At 33.4% G+C, this 15299-nt stretch overlaps 1 protein-coding gene across 1 annotated transcript in view; it reads right to left on the bottom strand.

The window, feature by feature from the left end:
* Positions 1 to 2520: 2520 nt before the first annotated feature.
* Positions 2521 to 15299, bottom strand: part of RFX3 (regulatory factor X3) — a 124689-nt gene continuing 111910 nt past the window's right edge. The window contains exons 10-17 of the mRNA XM_067315223.1: positions 14480 to 14595; positions 13842 to 13996; positions 9385 to 9482; positions 8930 to 9079; positions 7354 to 7562; positions 6228 to 6381; positions 3710 to 3752; positions 2521 to 2791 (exon numbers count right to left, since the gene is read on the bottom strand). Of these exons, the coding sequence (XP_067171324.1) occupies positions 2553 to 2791; positions 3710 to 3752; positions 6228 to 6381; positions 7354 to 7562; positions 8930 to 9079; positions 9385 to 9482; positions 13842 to 13996; positions 14480 to 14595 (1164 nt within the window). The 3' untranslated portion in view covers positions 2521 to 2552. The remainder of the gene's footprint in view (positions 2792 to 3709; positions 3753 to 6227; positions 6382 to 7353; positions 7563 to 8929; positions 9080 to 9384; positions 9483 to 13841; positions 13997 to 14479; positions 14596 to 15299) is intronic.

Raw genomic sequence — 15299 nt, 5'->3', positions numbered from 1 at the left:
CTAGCAGTCCAGTTTTACATATTACAATCGTACTCTTCTCTCAGCAACAACAAATTCAACAAAGAAACCAATAAAAGACAATAATAAAACATTTAAGGTTTGTCGAACAAAAATTGAAGCCAGTACTACAGCGTAAAAAAGTTGAAGATGAAAAACATTGAATTATTTCATTTTATTTTACTTGTAAACATCTTATAATGCACAATGAAGGGGAGTAAATATTTATCACAGCTTAGTTTTAGGATTTTTGGTGAAGGATGCAGATGTACTGATTTCTAAGCAAAAATCAGGACACACTGAGTGATATAGGTGAGAACAAAATCTATTATGAGAGTCAGTGCATATATGAGTTTAGAAATAACGAATATAAACCTCATTTTCACTTTTTGTTGAGGCAAAAACCATCTACTGACTTTAGTTAGAAATATGCCTACATAGAATGAGCAGGATGGGTTGGCCTCCAAATTCTGCAAAGTAATTTAAAATTAATCTTGTACAGCAATAATGTTAGTACATTTTAGTTGATCTGTAGCTGTATTTGGAGCATATGTAACTCTAGCAATGAACTTGTTTGCTAAAAATACACTGTTCATTTCACATGTTCTTCACCCATTTGGTATATATGACCTTTAAAGATCATTTTACAGACACAATAGATGAACCAAAATATAAGAATCCCTAATTTTTTTATACAGTCTTCTCTATAAAGTTGATTTTTTTGTGCTCTCCTTCCCTTTTTGGCTTTTTTGCTTATCTATTTCCACTATTTTCATGTAGCAAATACTTGTGTCTGCTTTAAGCATAATGAAATGTTCAATAGGAAAAATCTGAGTTGTTTAATGTCAATTAATACAGACTATACAAACTGTCATTATGAGATTTAACCATTAAAATGTAATATCTGGCTGATACCCCACAAAATATACAAATTGAAAACATGCGCTGCATTATGTACCTGCTCATTTATTTCTTTTTACTTTTTAAAATTAAAACTAGACAAGGGTTTAGAAAATATATAATCATGCTTGGGACTAGGGTCAATTGATTTGACATTTGAAGTTGCTATTAAAGCTAGTTTTGCTTTCCAAATTCCCAAGCAAATTTTATCTGTAATAAAGTGAAATCCAGCTAGAAACAAGAAAAAATAGGTTTATTGTCATTCTAGGAGGGATATTAAAATCATTTAATAATAAAAAAATCCTTTTTTTTTTTTTGAAGACTATGTAACCTGTCCTTACTTCTTAGGGAATTTGAGAATGACAGGCACACCTTGTTGAATTAATTTAAGAGTTAAGAATAACAAAAAGTACTAAGTCTTAGCTTCAGTTCTCTTTAAGGCACCATGTAATAGCCGAGGTACAATGATCCCTGATGTACATTCTTAAATGGCAATGGTCCATCTAGCCACCTATTCAAATTCTACGCAATTGGGAATAAGTATAAGTGAGGTGTGCCAGTTACACTGCCTTATCTAATTTTTGTAAAAATTTAAATCCACTTTAAGAACAAGGAAATATTTTTGAAAGGAAAATGATGCAGGTTGCTACATTCCTTGCATTCTATAAATCATCTTTTATAAGAGCAGCAGACTGAACCACTAGTAGGAAAAGACCTGGAATAGAAGAAAGTCATCCAAAAGGAATGTTTTCCTTTATGTCCAGTTCAGCATAAGTAGCACGTACACTTAAAAATTAATAATAATAATCAAGTCACTTCTCTTTCAGCTTCAGTTTCTAACAACTACATTACCACTCAACAGCCAAAAGCACCTGTTTAGTGGTCCCAAATATAGAATCAGTAGTCTTCAAAACAGAGGAACTGGTATGCAAATACTATCTGGAACTGTTGATTTTAAAGGAAGCTTGCATTGTTTTCGTGATGATCAGATAATTAGGTACGTTCATTACGTATGCATTATCACATTCTGTTACAATTCTGCCATTTAAACTCACTTCTTTCTCACAGAAAGAAAACAGTAGATCTTCCCAACCCTCCAGCATTATTACAAAAATTCCCCCTGAACACTCACAATTTTATCAAAATAGTGTCTTCTAGTTCTGTCCAATGAAAAGCACCTTTTATAACAGATTTGATACATCTGCTGTCAAATAAGTATGCCTCCAGTGTAAATCAAACATTTTTTTGATATATCACAGAAGTGCATCTAATTAAAAACCTGTGTATATGAAATCATCATAACTAGTAATTAACATTAAAATGTTTTTTTAACTATGAAAAAATTAAATTATAATAAGAGGACAAAAACATCAACATTAAGCATTGCAAAAATCTTCCTTGACATTTGAAACTAAGAAAACTCTTCATATTGAATGGCCAAGGTAAAATGATTTTGTTTACAAAAAAAACTTTTTAAAAACATATCTGGCAAAATACATACACCCATTCCGTTTCACAACTCCAATAAAATAATGTTCAGCACAGCGAAAATTTGACAACAGTCGACTTTCGGACTTATTCTTTTTCCTTTTCTCATATTAAGCCCAAATGGCTAAGGTAATCTGGGGGGGGAGAAGGGGAGGGAAGCTTTCACATTAGACTGCAGTATACGTATTTCCAGTGGCACTGCATTGTCTGATAGTCTGAGTACTTGCGACAATGTGCTCGTTATGAAGCGGGTTCAGGAGGCTCTGCTGCACTCCACTCTCAAGTACTGGCTGCATGCAGTCCACCTGAAATGCCGGGTTTAGCTCTGTTTTCTCCCTCTTGGCTTGTGGCTCTCCATTTTCATCCAGCTCTTCATCTATTTCGCTTTCAACTTCACTGCCCTCATCTGCACAAACAAACCACCATGAAACTAGCACAAAGGCAAAAAAATCCAGTACAAGGGCCTTTACTTTGCAAATAATACACGAAATACAAAAATACAGGGAAGTCTAGCAATTTGATAAAACCTAAACTGAAAATTTTAAACTTTAGCAGAAAAAGTCAATGACTCCTACAAATAGTTTAACAAACTTGCTCAGCTTTGATCACAGTAGTTACACGCTGTTGACAACAGCATATTGAAAAAGCAATTGCAATTTCAAACATAAGGCTAACAAAAAACATTAAGTTCATACTTGTAAAATGCCTCTCATCTCCAAGACTCAATAAACAAGAACTGTTACTCTTATTTTTAGAAAGGGAAATTGAGTTGAAGAGAGTTTGTGACTTAGCCCCAAATCACACAACTAGTCCATATAAGAAAGTAGAGTAAAATAGGGCTAGAGTTTACAAAGAGGTCATAATGAACTTCTTTCTGCACTCTTCACTGACAAGTTACTCGGCAACTGCTTGCACCTAGTTCTGCCATCTTCACTTATCAAAACATTGTCATTTGCTATAGATTTATGAGCACGCTCTTATCTTTCTTTCTATAGCTGTTCCCTTCCACTCTCCTACCAGGATATAAAACTAATTCTGGGTAAAAAACTGAATATTCTTGTGTAAATAATAAACACTTTTAAAAAAAACTCTTATTAGAAACTTTATCTAGTTTTCTAGTCATTATTATATACTGCATATCATATATAGCATATTGTACCCATATATATTATATTAATGTATCCACATAAGATACACATGCATTTTATACTGTGATGTAGCTCTAAATACTGCTTTACTATATTTCAAAACATAAGGACTTATTTTGCTCAGAGATATATTAGTTCTATTCAGAATCATACACTGGAGAAATTAAAATGCTTACCTTTATCCATATTTCCAGGGGACACAGCATTTAAATCACCAAACTGCAAAATAAACAATAAAAAGTGTTTGCACAGTCTTATGAAAATGTGAACTTAGAGTATCTGTGAAAGAGTGGGTCTGTGCTCCCATGGCTTGAGGCTAGCAGGCAAGCACATGATCTTCACTGCAGCCACATCCATACTGTACTAGTTCATTTTCCATTCCATCTTAGTCTTGTTGTTATTAAGGCAATTAAAACTAAAATAAACCCTCAACAATTGAAATAGTAAAATTTAAATCTGATGATACAAGTTTTCTTTTAAGATGACTTCTTTGTCAGGGCATTTGTTACTTTAAATGAGCTTTTTCTGTGTTGTATAAATCCAGAAAATGAGACTCGTGTCCATTTTGAACTGCCAATATTTTAGCCAGAAGCTCTTTTTAAAATTACCCTGAGAAGACTTTCATTGTGCTGGAACAAAAATGAAGGTGTGTCACTAAAGGCAGTTACAGTTCTGCACATCTACCTGTATGGTAGATGAAAGGCACTGCTGAAAAAAGGTTACAATCGGGTAATGAATGTTATACAAAAACAAATATTCAAAAACAGTTACTCACAAGTCAGAACTATAACCTTCCTCCCTTTCCTTCCCTGAATCCTCCAACCTTCTCTTAAATGAGAATCAGCAAAGCAAAATTTGATCAATTAATCTCAAATGAAAGGAATACATTATTTAAGTAAGTACATTTCTAACCATTCCTGATGATACCAGTTTTTTTCAGATGTAAGGTAAGATGGTAATTAAAGGAACACTAAACTAGTGTAAGCAGCAGCAGTCCCACCCTTTCAAGTCCACTTACACCTGTTCTTGTGCTATTTTGGCTTTGCGCATTAAGTGTTCATGGAACCTCATAAAAGAAGCACATGAAAAAACTGACCCAAGAGAAAAATAACCAGTTTTAAATATTAGGTCATTTTTCACTGGATAAATATGATCCAGTTAACTGCAGCACTCCTAAGCACTTTTGCCAATACCTGTGTCCAAAGCTAGAGGAAGAGGATGGGAGGAAACTGAGAATACTATTCTCAGCTGCAACACCAGTTTATACTGTCTTACAGTGCTTGTCAGACCATAGGCTTGGACCTCCTCATTTTATTTCACTTACAGTCACTTAATGCAGAGAAACATAAAAAGGCATGCATATAATGAGTACTACAACTTCTAACCTGTCCCTCACACCTCCAAAAGTTTTGGGTTACTTACTTCCTAAGAATATATCCATCTTCAGTTTACAGAAACTTTTTAGAAGGCCCTCACTGCACCAAAAATTTATGTTTAACATATACAATGTCTGTTAAGAAGACAAGAATGTAGTAACTCTACACTTCTGTAGTACTTTACTGTGAAAGTAATGGCAGAATTTAACCAAATATACTGTCAGTGGGTCACTAAGCAGAAATGTCATAATTTAGTTTTTCTAAAAAATATCATGCCACATGATTTGAAGCCATGTGAAAAATAAAGCTGAGACATTTCAAATTTCTTTCAAAAGTGCATCTATTTGTAACATTTAATGATAGTATTTAATATCTAGTGAGGGAAGAATGATATCTGATCTTAAATCAAGTTGCAAAGTGTCCTAAAACTTACCAGCAACATAAAACATGATACGATGACTCCCAAGTATTAAAGTGTTACACATTTGTCCCATTAACTATCTAGCATATTTTCAAATATATCCGTTTTCCGAAACTTTAAAAGTATAGTTCCTGGATGAAAATTCCTCACATAGTGTGCATTCTTAAGCAACTCACTCAATATAAAAAAGTTAGCTGAAGTATGGGAGTTAAGAGGCCTGAGGTAAACCTCACCTTCCACATGCTACAGGCAAGTATAAATCATGCTGCTTCTGAATTAAGACTTTTGTTCTGTTTTTTTAACCAATAATCTTTAAATGTATGTACAAAAATCAACTATGTCTCAATCCTCCAGCTACGTCTGCACTAGTTTTATTACATGCATGTGAACAGTATCATACAGGCCAAACTTTGCATGTGAGCCACCTTTCTGAAGCTGATGGTGCTGCTCTGCTCACTTGTGTAAATATTTGTCTCGGAATTTTAAGTGTGTGTAAATTCATGTAAATAGATTCCTGTAAGCAACTTACTCTGTTCTTTTATTATTTTCACATAAATTATTTAGTTCTCAAGAACTAAAAAAAGTGTAGGGGGTTTCTGTGTATTATGTTGATCAACATTTTTCAAACTGCACCCAACTTAGGTATGTGAATCTGTATGAAGATTCCTAAAGGAGTGAGCTTGTTTGCAAGGAATTGCTTGTTAGAATTCAGTGTGATTTCCATACTCTGAGAATCAACCAATGAAACAAGTTTAAAAATGATGTATTTGTGACCTAATATGCAATTGTTGTGTTACAAAACGTCCTCCAGCTCCACATAAATGTGAAAAAATTTGCAAAGATACATACCCATATTCATTACTAAACCTATCAGTCTAGCTTCTTACATATTCTTACCTCTCCCATAACTGCAATAGGTGTCTCTCCTGTTGCCTGAGCAACACGATGTTCTACTAAGTAAAACATGTACTCATCGTAGAGCAAGCGAATCAGATGAAAAGAGCCAAAGCTAGCAGCGCTGCGCAAGGTTAAATCTCGAATCACCATTGAGCTATTTAGAAATAGAAAAATACACATTTTTTGAATTAAGTATCAGTCATTTAAACACTTATCCATACAGAAGATTCACCGCAAAAGCGATATGCTTAAAAGCAACATTACCCGCAAATATCTGATTTATGGTGTCTTCAGAAAGAAATGTCCAAGACAGGGAATGATTTGCTTCTCCCTTTCTCTGAAGTTGGACAGCACATTACATAGGTAATAATCAGATTTTCAGAAACAGAGGGGTTGAGTTTTGTTTTGTTTTGATTTTTTTTTTAATATATGCACAACTATGAATACTTGAGCATGTGTAAAATCTAAGCTTCTGGAATAAATTGTTAAAAACGTCACAAAACTGTGTTAAAATTATTTGATTTTAACTAAAATAATGCTGAAAAATATAGCACATATTGTGCCCACATACTCAGTACAAAGGTTTTAATTGCCATGATTTTTAAACTTTCAAACTTAAAATTACAAAAAATAGGTTTGTGTTATATTGACAAACACAAATTACAGATGGAAACATATATATGATAGCCTCAGAAAGTAGTTGATATAGCCTACCATTTTGAAAGAATAACTGTTTCAGTAAGCAGCTACCATGGCATGCTTGTCTTACTTTTTTTTACACTTTAAAAAAAGTTTTGTCTTCCTTACCTAATAGGTACTGTAGTGTTTTAATAAATAATATTAAAATAGTGGCTTAACAATCATATAGTTATTCAAGCCAAAGACGTGTTTCTAACTCAGGACAAGATTCTACCCTCACTGCATTTACACATGGCCTTTAAAATAATATACAAAGATCAGTTAATTTCCTGTTGAGCTGTAAGCAGCCCTGAGTTTTTTTGAAAAACATGACTTTTCATTCCTTAGATAACGACTATCTGATAGTAAATTTGTTAGCTTTACTACAATGAACAGTTCCGCAAATAACAGAATAGTCAAAACATTTTAGAAACCTATTAAATCCTACCTGTAGAAAGACCATTTTAACAGAAATTGCCGTGCTGCTTTAGGAAAGCTAGGTCTTCCTTCATACGGTTTCAGTGCTTGCATCATTACATTATCAAGCCAGGCAGCCCACTGCTCCAGAGTGCTCTGCTGCTGAAGAGTCATCTTGAAATCTGTTTCTAGTCTCTGAACCATGTTGTCATCACACTGGCACACCCAGGAAGCCTGCTCCTGTTACACAACATGGAACTCTTCAATTAACAATATTTAAACCAAAGCACAGAATGTAATTCATTCTTAAAGATTATGCCAGTGACCTATGTTGTAGTTTTCTGTATTCATTAAAAAAAAAAAAAACTTCTTTAGCTTTCCTCATTCAAAATTTTCTACTAAAACATTCAGGAATTTTCAGATTTTCCTGGGACTAAAGGCACAGCAAGCAGAAAGGACAGTCAAAGAGGGGTAATAGAGTAATAAAGGAGGTAGCAAGATTTCAAATGCAAGGTTCCATTTGCTCTGAAAAAATTAAGTCCAAAGACATTTTCTATTCTATATTTTATCATCTAACTTACAAAAGAAAGCTTTGTATGTAAACAAGAGTTGTTCTGTTTGCTGCCAATAGGCAGTAACAGGTTACACATTGCTTAATGTACAACATAAACTGTACGCACATGGAGGATCACACTCTGCATACAGTAATGAGCAATTTAGTCAGTGTTACCAAGTTTAAGTAAAGCTAACAGGACACTCCTGAAACTTAGAGTAAGTGAGTTTGTAAGTATACTTAGAGTATATCTTGGCCAAGTACTCAGCCTTTAATAGTTAACATGTTGTTACATAACTATCTGTGTTAAATGTTATTTATTCCAAGTCCTATGTGAAACGCAAAAAGAATAAAACTGTCACTAGTAAACTACCAAATTTTTGTTCAGGTGAAATAAGTTAAAAAGTTTGTTCACAAGAAAAGAGACAAATATATCCAGTGATCTGGAACATTTCAATTTGCTGAGCAAAAGGAAAAAAAAAAATCCTCAAAGGAGGAGAAAGACATGGAAAACCTTTTTTTTAAGCCTAATGAAAATATAAACTTACATTCTATAGCTAACCTGGAAACCAGTTCTAATCTAATCAGTTACGCAGGAGATCTTGGAAATTTAAATATAGACACTTAGAGAAAGTATATGAACCATATTGTCTTTGAAATAAACTTAATGAAGCAGTCTCTACTAAAGATAATGTTGTGCAGTTAATAGCGTTCAGAGACATTCAGAAGCTATACTATTACCTGAGATCTTATCATAAGATATCATTCATGCTATTACTAAGACATCATATCCATTCTAAGAACATGTGCTCTACATTCCATAAGCACATTCCATGTGCACTTGAAGACAGCAAATGGAAATAGATAATAGTTCTGAGCTCTTGCTTTCCTGAAGTGTAAGCTGACGAGTTTGGACTGAGCCACTATGTACATAAATCAGTAAAATGTTCTCTATCTCTTTCTTGACAGAATAATGACACCTAACCATACAGTTCAAAGTCATGGAGGAAATAACACTTTAAAAAAAAGGCTGTTATTTAAAGCTATATTTTACCTGGACATTGGCAAAATCAACACGGTTGAGATCATTGAGCATCTGGTTGATCTGAGAAGTGTTTTGAAGCACAGCACGAGCTGCCTGAGCCAGGTGATTAAGAGATGTGTATCTTCGCAGAGTCTGGGCAAAGGCACTTACAGCGGCAACCTATGAAGAAGTCCATTTCTCTTTAAATATTGTGCTCTTTATCTGAAGATCAATTTGCCTTTGCTTCTTTAGCTTCATTTTAATATTCTATATTAATAAGCCCTCATATGTGAATTATGTCTATAAAGTAGTTCAAATAATGTTTTCCATTTAATTTTTTTACAGAATTAGATTATTTCCTATGCTGTTACTTATGCTGGAGTTCACCCTAAACATTTAGCAAAGAAGTTAAAATTTTACTGCTTTTAGATCTTAATGTTCAGTCAGTATGCTATTGCAAAAGGAATACTCTGAAGTTTGGTTACCTTGGTTTGTATCATCCTCTGTGGAATATTGTTCATGGCATTTGAAAGCCAACCTTCAAGGCTTTTTGCAAAATTGCGAATGGCTTGGGTCAAGGCACCTGCAAATTAAAGAATAAAAACAGAATGAAAAGAAAGCAAAGTGACTATCCTGAAATCTCTTGCATCCTCAGTACTTACATATTCCACATTGAGATCTTTTGTGTATACTGACTAGAAGACTTATCTAGTCTAGGTTTAAAATACCTCATTCAGCTATAGATTATGTAATAATGATTTTACTTTTGATTTAAGAAGCAGAACTGACTTCCTAATTATCTTTCAAGACCTGTATGATCAGCAGTAACTATTGTTTTGGGCATCTCTATAGAAGAATATCAGTAACTGCAGTAGTTGTTTCCCCTCTGCTGAAAATTTCTGTTGTGATTTTCAGCCTTCCGTTTCATCTTAGTACTTCTTTTAAAAAACAAAACTGAAGAAAATTGCAATTATTGCAATACTGTAGTTTTCTCAAGTAAGCCCAAAGTAGCCCAAAGCATTGCCATGATGCTGCTTATTCCAATTTTAAAGAACAAAATCCAATGTGTAGTGCTTAAGCAAAATATAAGAATGTGTTTCACTGACAGAAAGTGGGATTGCTCAAATTGCTGTGAAATCTCTCTGTGTTTTTTTCTTCACTACAGCAGCCACAGAACTACTATGTAAACTATTTCTGTGCATTTACTAATTAACTATTTATTCACCCACATTAATTTTTTACCTGTAGAACAAGAAAATACAAGTGCAAGGAATAATGTAAATAAGGTATGAAAGATATTTAGTCATTTAAGAAAAGTATTACTGTTTCCCCTTCTAATTCACTTAATACTCTTTTCACCAAACTATATATTACAAAACTATTTCCATCACCGTAATGCTAATCTGCTTTAGAAATAAATCTTAAATAAAGCAGCTCAGTGACACCTTGATTAAGAAAGGCATTTGACTAGCAAGAAAGAGGAACAAAAGAAAGGAATTCCAAGTCAGAAGAAATAAGTTTCCTTTTTTCTAGCTAAACAGGAATCAGTGTTGTATAGAATGACCATGAATTTCTGTGGGGACTTCCTATTAAATACATATTTTTTCTCATACTCCATCCTTAAGTATGCATTCAGCCATTACCAAAAGCCTAGGTAAGTATTTCCTCCAAACTCTTCAAGTTTATCTGGATAAATAAATAAATAAATAAAAACAAGTAAACTTTTTGAAAGAATGACATGATGAGTTTGGTGCCTGAGTTAATTCTGATAGTCTCTAAAATGTTACTAGACACAAACTAAATGATGCTGACATAGCAGTTACTGATAAAAAATTTGATTTGAATAAGCACCCCAAAAGCTCTAGTTTGTAGCTGAAAACTCTCTGACATGTAAATTTTATAAAAATAACGTTTTGTAATCTTCCCAGTACTTGAAATTGTTTGCCTGGATGGGGTAATACAATGTGAGTATACATTCAGTGTAAATTCTCTGCCTAGGAGAGAAATTCTGAGGCAAGTTTGTTGCTGTCCATTCAGTCACTTGTGAAAGGATAAAAAGGCCATTCTAAAGGAAAAAGATCTCTTGCCAGTATAATATTTGGTCTGTTCCTAAATTATTATTAAATAATAATCCAGTTTATTCCTGACTTAAACGGACAGCATTAAATTTTTTTTAAAGAAAGGAATTTGGCCTTTTTAGACACAGAAATTTTTCATTCATTCTGTGGATGCTAAACATTTCAGCTGACAAATTTAACTTAGTGGTTAGCAACAAAGCTATAAAAGTTTTTTCTTCAATTATCATTTCTTTTCCATTCTGGTAATGTTCAATAAGCAACTGAGTAGCACAGTAGGACTTCTGCAAAAGAAAAACATTGAAAATATGAACAAGAAAAAATAAAAAGCTTTAAAAATAGTATACTTACTTCATGTACTGTCCAAATTAATACTTTTTCCTATGTTGAGTAGCTGCTTTTGATACCTTCCCATATCCAGGAAAAAAAAAAACAAAAAGCCCCCCTGCCTTTGACGGGGCATTTACAGTCACCTTCTCTCTAGAGTCCAAGCTTTCCTCTGAACTGAAATTTTCCCACAGAAGATAATGAATTTGTCTACTTCACCCAGCTCCACTCTTGGCATAGTCAACCATCAAACAGAACCTTAAACCTTACTTTAGACTTCTTGTAATGGGTGGAGATACTCTAATTCAAAAGCAGGAGTTAAAATACTAATAATAAATATTTGACAGGAATGAGAGAAAATTTGTATGTAATATCATTACAAGATGGTACAGAAAGCAGCCAACAGATGGCAAGAAAGCAAGCTGGATAGAAAAAACAGGTTAGTAGCTGGGCCTAAAGATAAAAAGAAGCAAATACATTAGCTGTCTTCCAAAGATAGCTCAATAGAAGGACCTGTAAGCAGAAAACCATCAGCACGTTCACTAAATAGAGGAAGAAGTCTGTTGAGAAGAATTTGTCCTTGGATCAGAAGATACTTTTTCATCAAGAAATCTGATTAACATCCCCAAGAACAGGAATGTCAAGTTCAGTATATATTAATTATTCAAATATGACTGGTTATTTGTTACACTATTACTAAATATTTTGTCAATTCTAGCAAGAAAGAAATAGCATGAAAAGGACCCAGTGTAGGCAGACACTGATATTAAATGACATGGCACTCTTTTTTAGAACCTTGCATTAGCACTGTTCAATGCATCTTATAAAATAAAGGCAGGAAGATGCCGCAAGCTAAAGAGCTACCATATAAAAATTTCTTCAGAGACCACTAGGCTGAGCAAAAAAAGCAAGTGAAAGGCAAAGGGAAAAGCAAGTTTGATGAAAAATCATTATACCAATATAAACATTTAATAAACATATAAACATTTAATTTAATTTAATGGCTGTTCCACCTTTTTAATCAGAAAATATGGTGTAGTTGGAAGACAGAATCTCAATTCAACATATTAAATGTTGCAATTAAATTTGTGGGGTTTGTTATTTTTATTTGTCTGAGATAGACTACATTCATCTAAAACTACTATTCGACCTATTTGAATTTCATTAGATAGAAAAGTAAACAATGAAACATAAACATAAACATAATGCCAAATTAATGCATACAGGTTGTCAATTACTACAGGTATTTGAGAAAATATTTTTTCCTTTGTTCTGCTACATAGATAAAAAGATAAATTATGTCTATCTCTACTAAGATCTTACTCTTTTTCTCCAAAAAAAGGTAAAACTGCTTTTGTAAATGGCTGACACTGGAATTTTCCATACTTCCAGTTCCAACATTTATTTGTATTATGCATAATCTACTGTATATATGTAACCTAATTTTGTTTCACTGACAAGGGAAGATCAGTAAAACTTTTCTACAAGGCAACACCTGCAAATATTCTTTGAACTCCTTATGACAGTTGGAGTGTGTATAGCAGAAGGTGTGTTCACACCATGAAAAAATAACAAGGCTACAGGAGGTCCTATCTTTTAAAAATATTAGTTCAGTTTTATAATGTGACTAATATTTGGTTCACGGAAAGGATATAATACTTAAGAGTTACAAAGAATATACTGGATTGCTAATAGACAATCTCTTTGCAACATTTAGCACAATATATGTGACACAATAAGTGCTTTATAACAGAGTTCAACTTCCCTTATGTAAACTCATTTCCTCCCAAAACCAGTCATAAGAATACACTGCTTGACCAACAAAGGATTCTAATCAACACTGAAAAGAGAGCTGTACTCCTGATAATGGCTGAATGGCCATAATACTAAAGCCAGTTGCTGACTCTTTCTTGCAAGATATATGTTAAAAAGAACAGTAGATCAGAAAAATAAACTGGACTAAAAATGTTTGAGTTAATTCTACATTGGTTTAATAAGCATTAAAATTGATTTCAACAGCCACTAATAAGGAACAAAACACTATCCGTCCAGAAAATTAAATCACAAAGCACATACACACTTTTTTCTGACTGATCAGAGATTACTATATAATGTTTAAAATACAAACCAGTGAAGTTAGTGGAAAGACTGACTGGCATCTGTGCACCTTGGCTCAGATCCCTAATGTGTTTATCAGATATCCTAGAACCAGCATAAAAGAAGCATAGTTTTATCTTAAAAATAATAAAAACATGTAACATGCAGAGACAGAAACACCTTTCAAAAGAAAATATATCCTGAAAATTGCTGAAGGTCTTTGTAATGCAATAAAATCCTCATTTTTTTTTCTTAAAATACAAGGCGTATGTCAACTCTCAGTACAACTTCCTACCCAATAGAATTAAGGAGAGATGATGCATAACACTTCCATATCCTTCAAAATCATTCCTAAAACTTTCCTGTAAGGCCCAAGTCCACCATCACCATCACCACATACAAACTCACACAAACTTACAAAATATTTTCTGTGTTCAACTTACTAGGAATAGGTCTAAGGACGTCAGGAATGAGAATCTCCACCAAAGCCTGGTACATCACATGGTCACAGTTACACATCCACTTCAGAATAGACTCATTTTTGCACAGAGTAATCAGCTTTGCTTTCGGAAGTCGACTTTCTATTTCACTCAGATTGCTGGTGTGAACAAATGAAGCAAATCAATAAATGAAAATACATTTATATTCGGATAAAAAAGAACAATGGGCATTGAAGATCATTATTTAATAAAAAAATTATAGATGTCTCAACTACATCCAACAGAATTTCTTTACACCTTGGTCACATGAAACTGTATTAAGAAAAAAGCCTCTATAGTTCTTCTACAGCCCATAAATTATGCAAAGGTATGATAAGAACAATCCTTTGGGCTTAAAAGAACTGGGTAGAATACCATGATTTCAGTTGTCCAAACAAAGGAAAAAAATGGAAGACATGTACACTGCAAGACTGTAGTTAGACACCCAGCCTATACAATAATACCAGACAACATGAATTTAACTTGAAAAACCAGCATATGAAAAAAAGTTATTACTCTGAAGGGAAAGTTAAGATTATCTTTTATTTGACACCTCTTACATTATCATGATAAGCAGTAAATGAAGAGAAACATTTACTGACCTTGGTTCAGTAATCGTAGTGCCATCAGTTGGAGTAGAGGGAGAATAGCGCCAGAAAGTTTGCCACAATTTTTCTATCAGGCTGAATTGAAGATTTACTACCACATCCAATATTGCCTGAAAAAATAAAAAGCAAGCACAGACAGTCTTCTATCCAGTTACCTTCAACTCCAAATCGAACTACAGCTATAACTTCTTTTTTTTCTTCATCATTTAGTGGAATAAAGGCAGCTACATTTCTGAAGTGAATAAAAACCATTTTAATAGCCTTGTTATCAATGAATTATCCAGAAGTATAAACTAGTGTGCACACGGACTCTAATAAAGCCAAATTCAAATGCACAGAAGCCCCCAGAAATGAACAAGACCCTACATAAATTTATCAAGGGAATTCACCCATATAAAACATTTACCACTATTGCAAACATAAGGAAAACCTGCCATTTTATTTATTTTGATACTTCAGTACAGGTTTGAAAGCATCTTTAAAATTTAATATGAAATGTGACTTAAACACCTTAAACAATCTGTTTCTTTAACAGAAAAAAAAATTTACTCTTTTTAATGTAAACAAAGAAATGATAATTTAATCTGACCCACATTTCCTACTAACAAACCAAAGATCTGCATATATGATCTGCAATCTATTTTCTCTAATGTTCTGAAAACATATACATAACTACATTTCACTCTCAGATGTGTTACATACTATCTTCTTGTCCTGTAAAGTGATCCTCCAGAAAAAATCTTTTTGCTAATGTCATTCCAGTGAAATAAGCTAAGTGTCTTGGGGGAAGGACACATATGACTGACGTGCCTGC

This window comes from Apteryx mantelli, chromosome Z, assembly GCF_036417845.1.
Source record: "Apteryx mantelli isolate bAptMan1 chromosome Z, bAptMan1.hap1, whole genome shotgun sequence".
Lineage (NCBI taxonomy): Eukaryota > Metazoa > Chordata > Aves > Apterygiformes > Apterygidae > Apteryx > Apteryx mantelli.
This window is presented reverse-complemented; position numbering and strand designations above follow the sequence as displayed.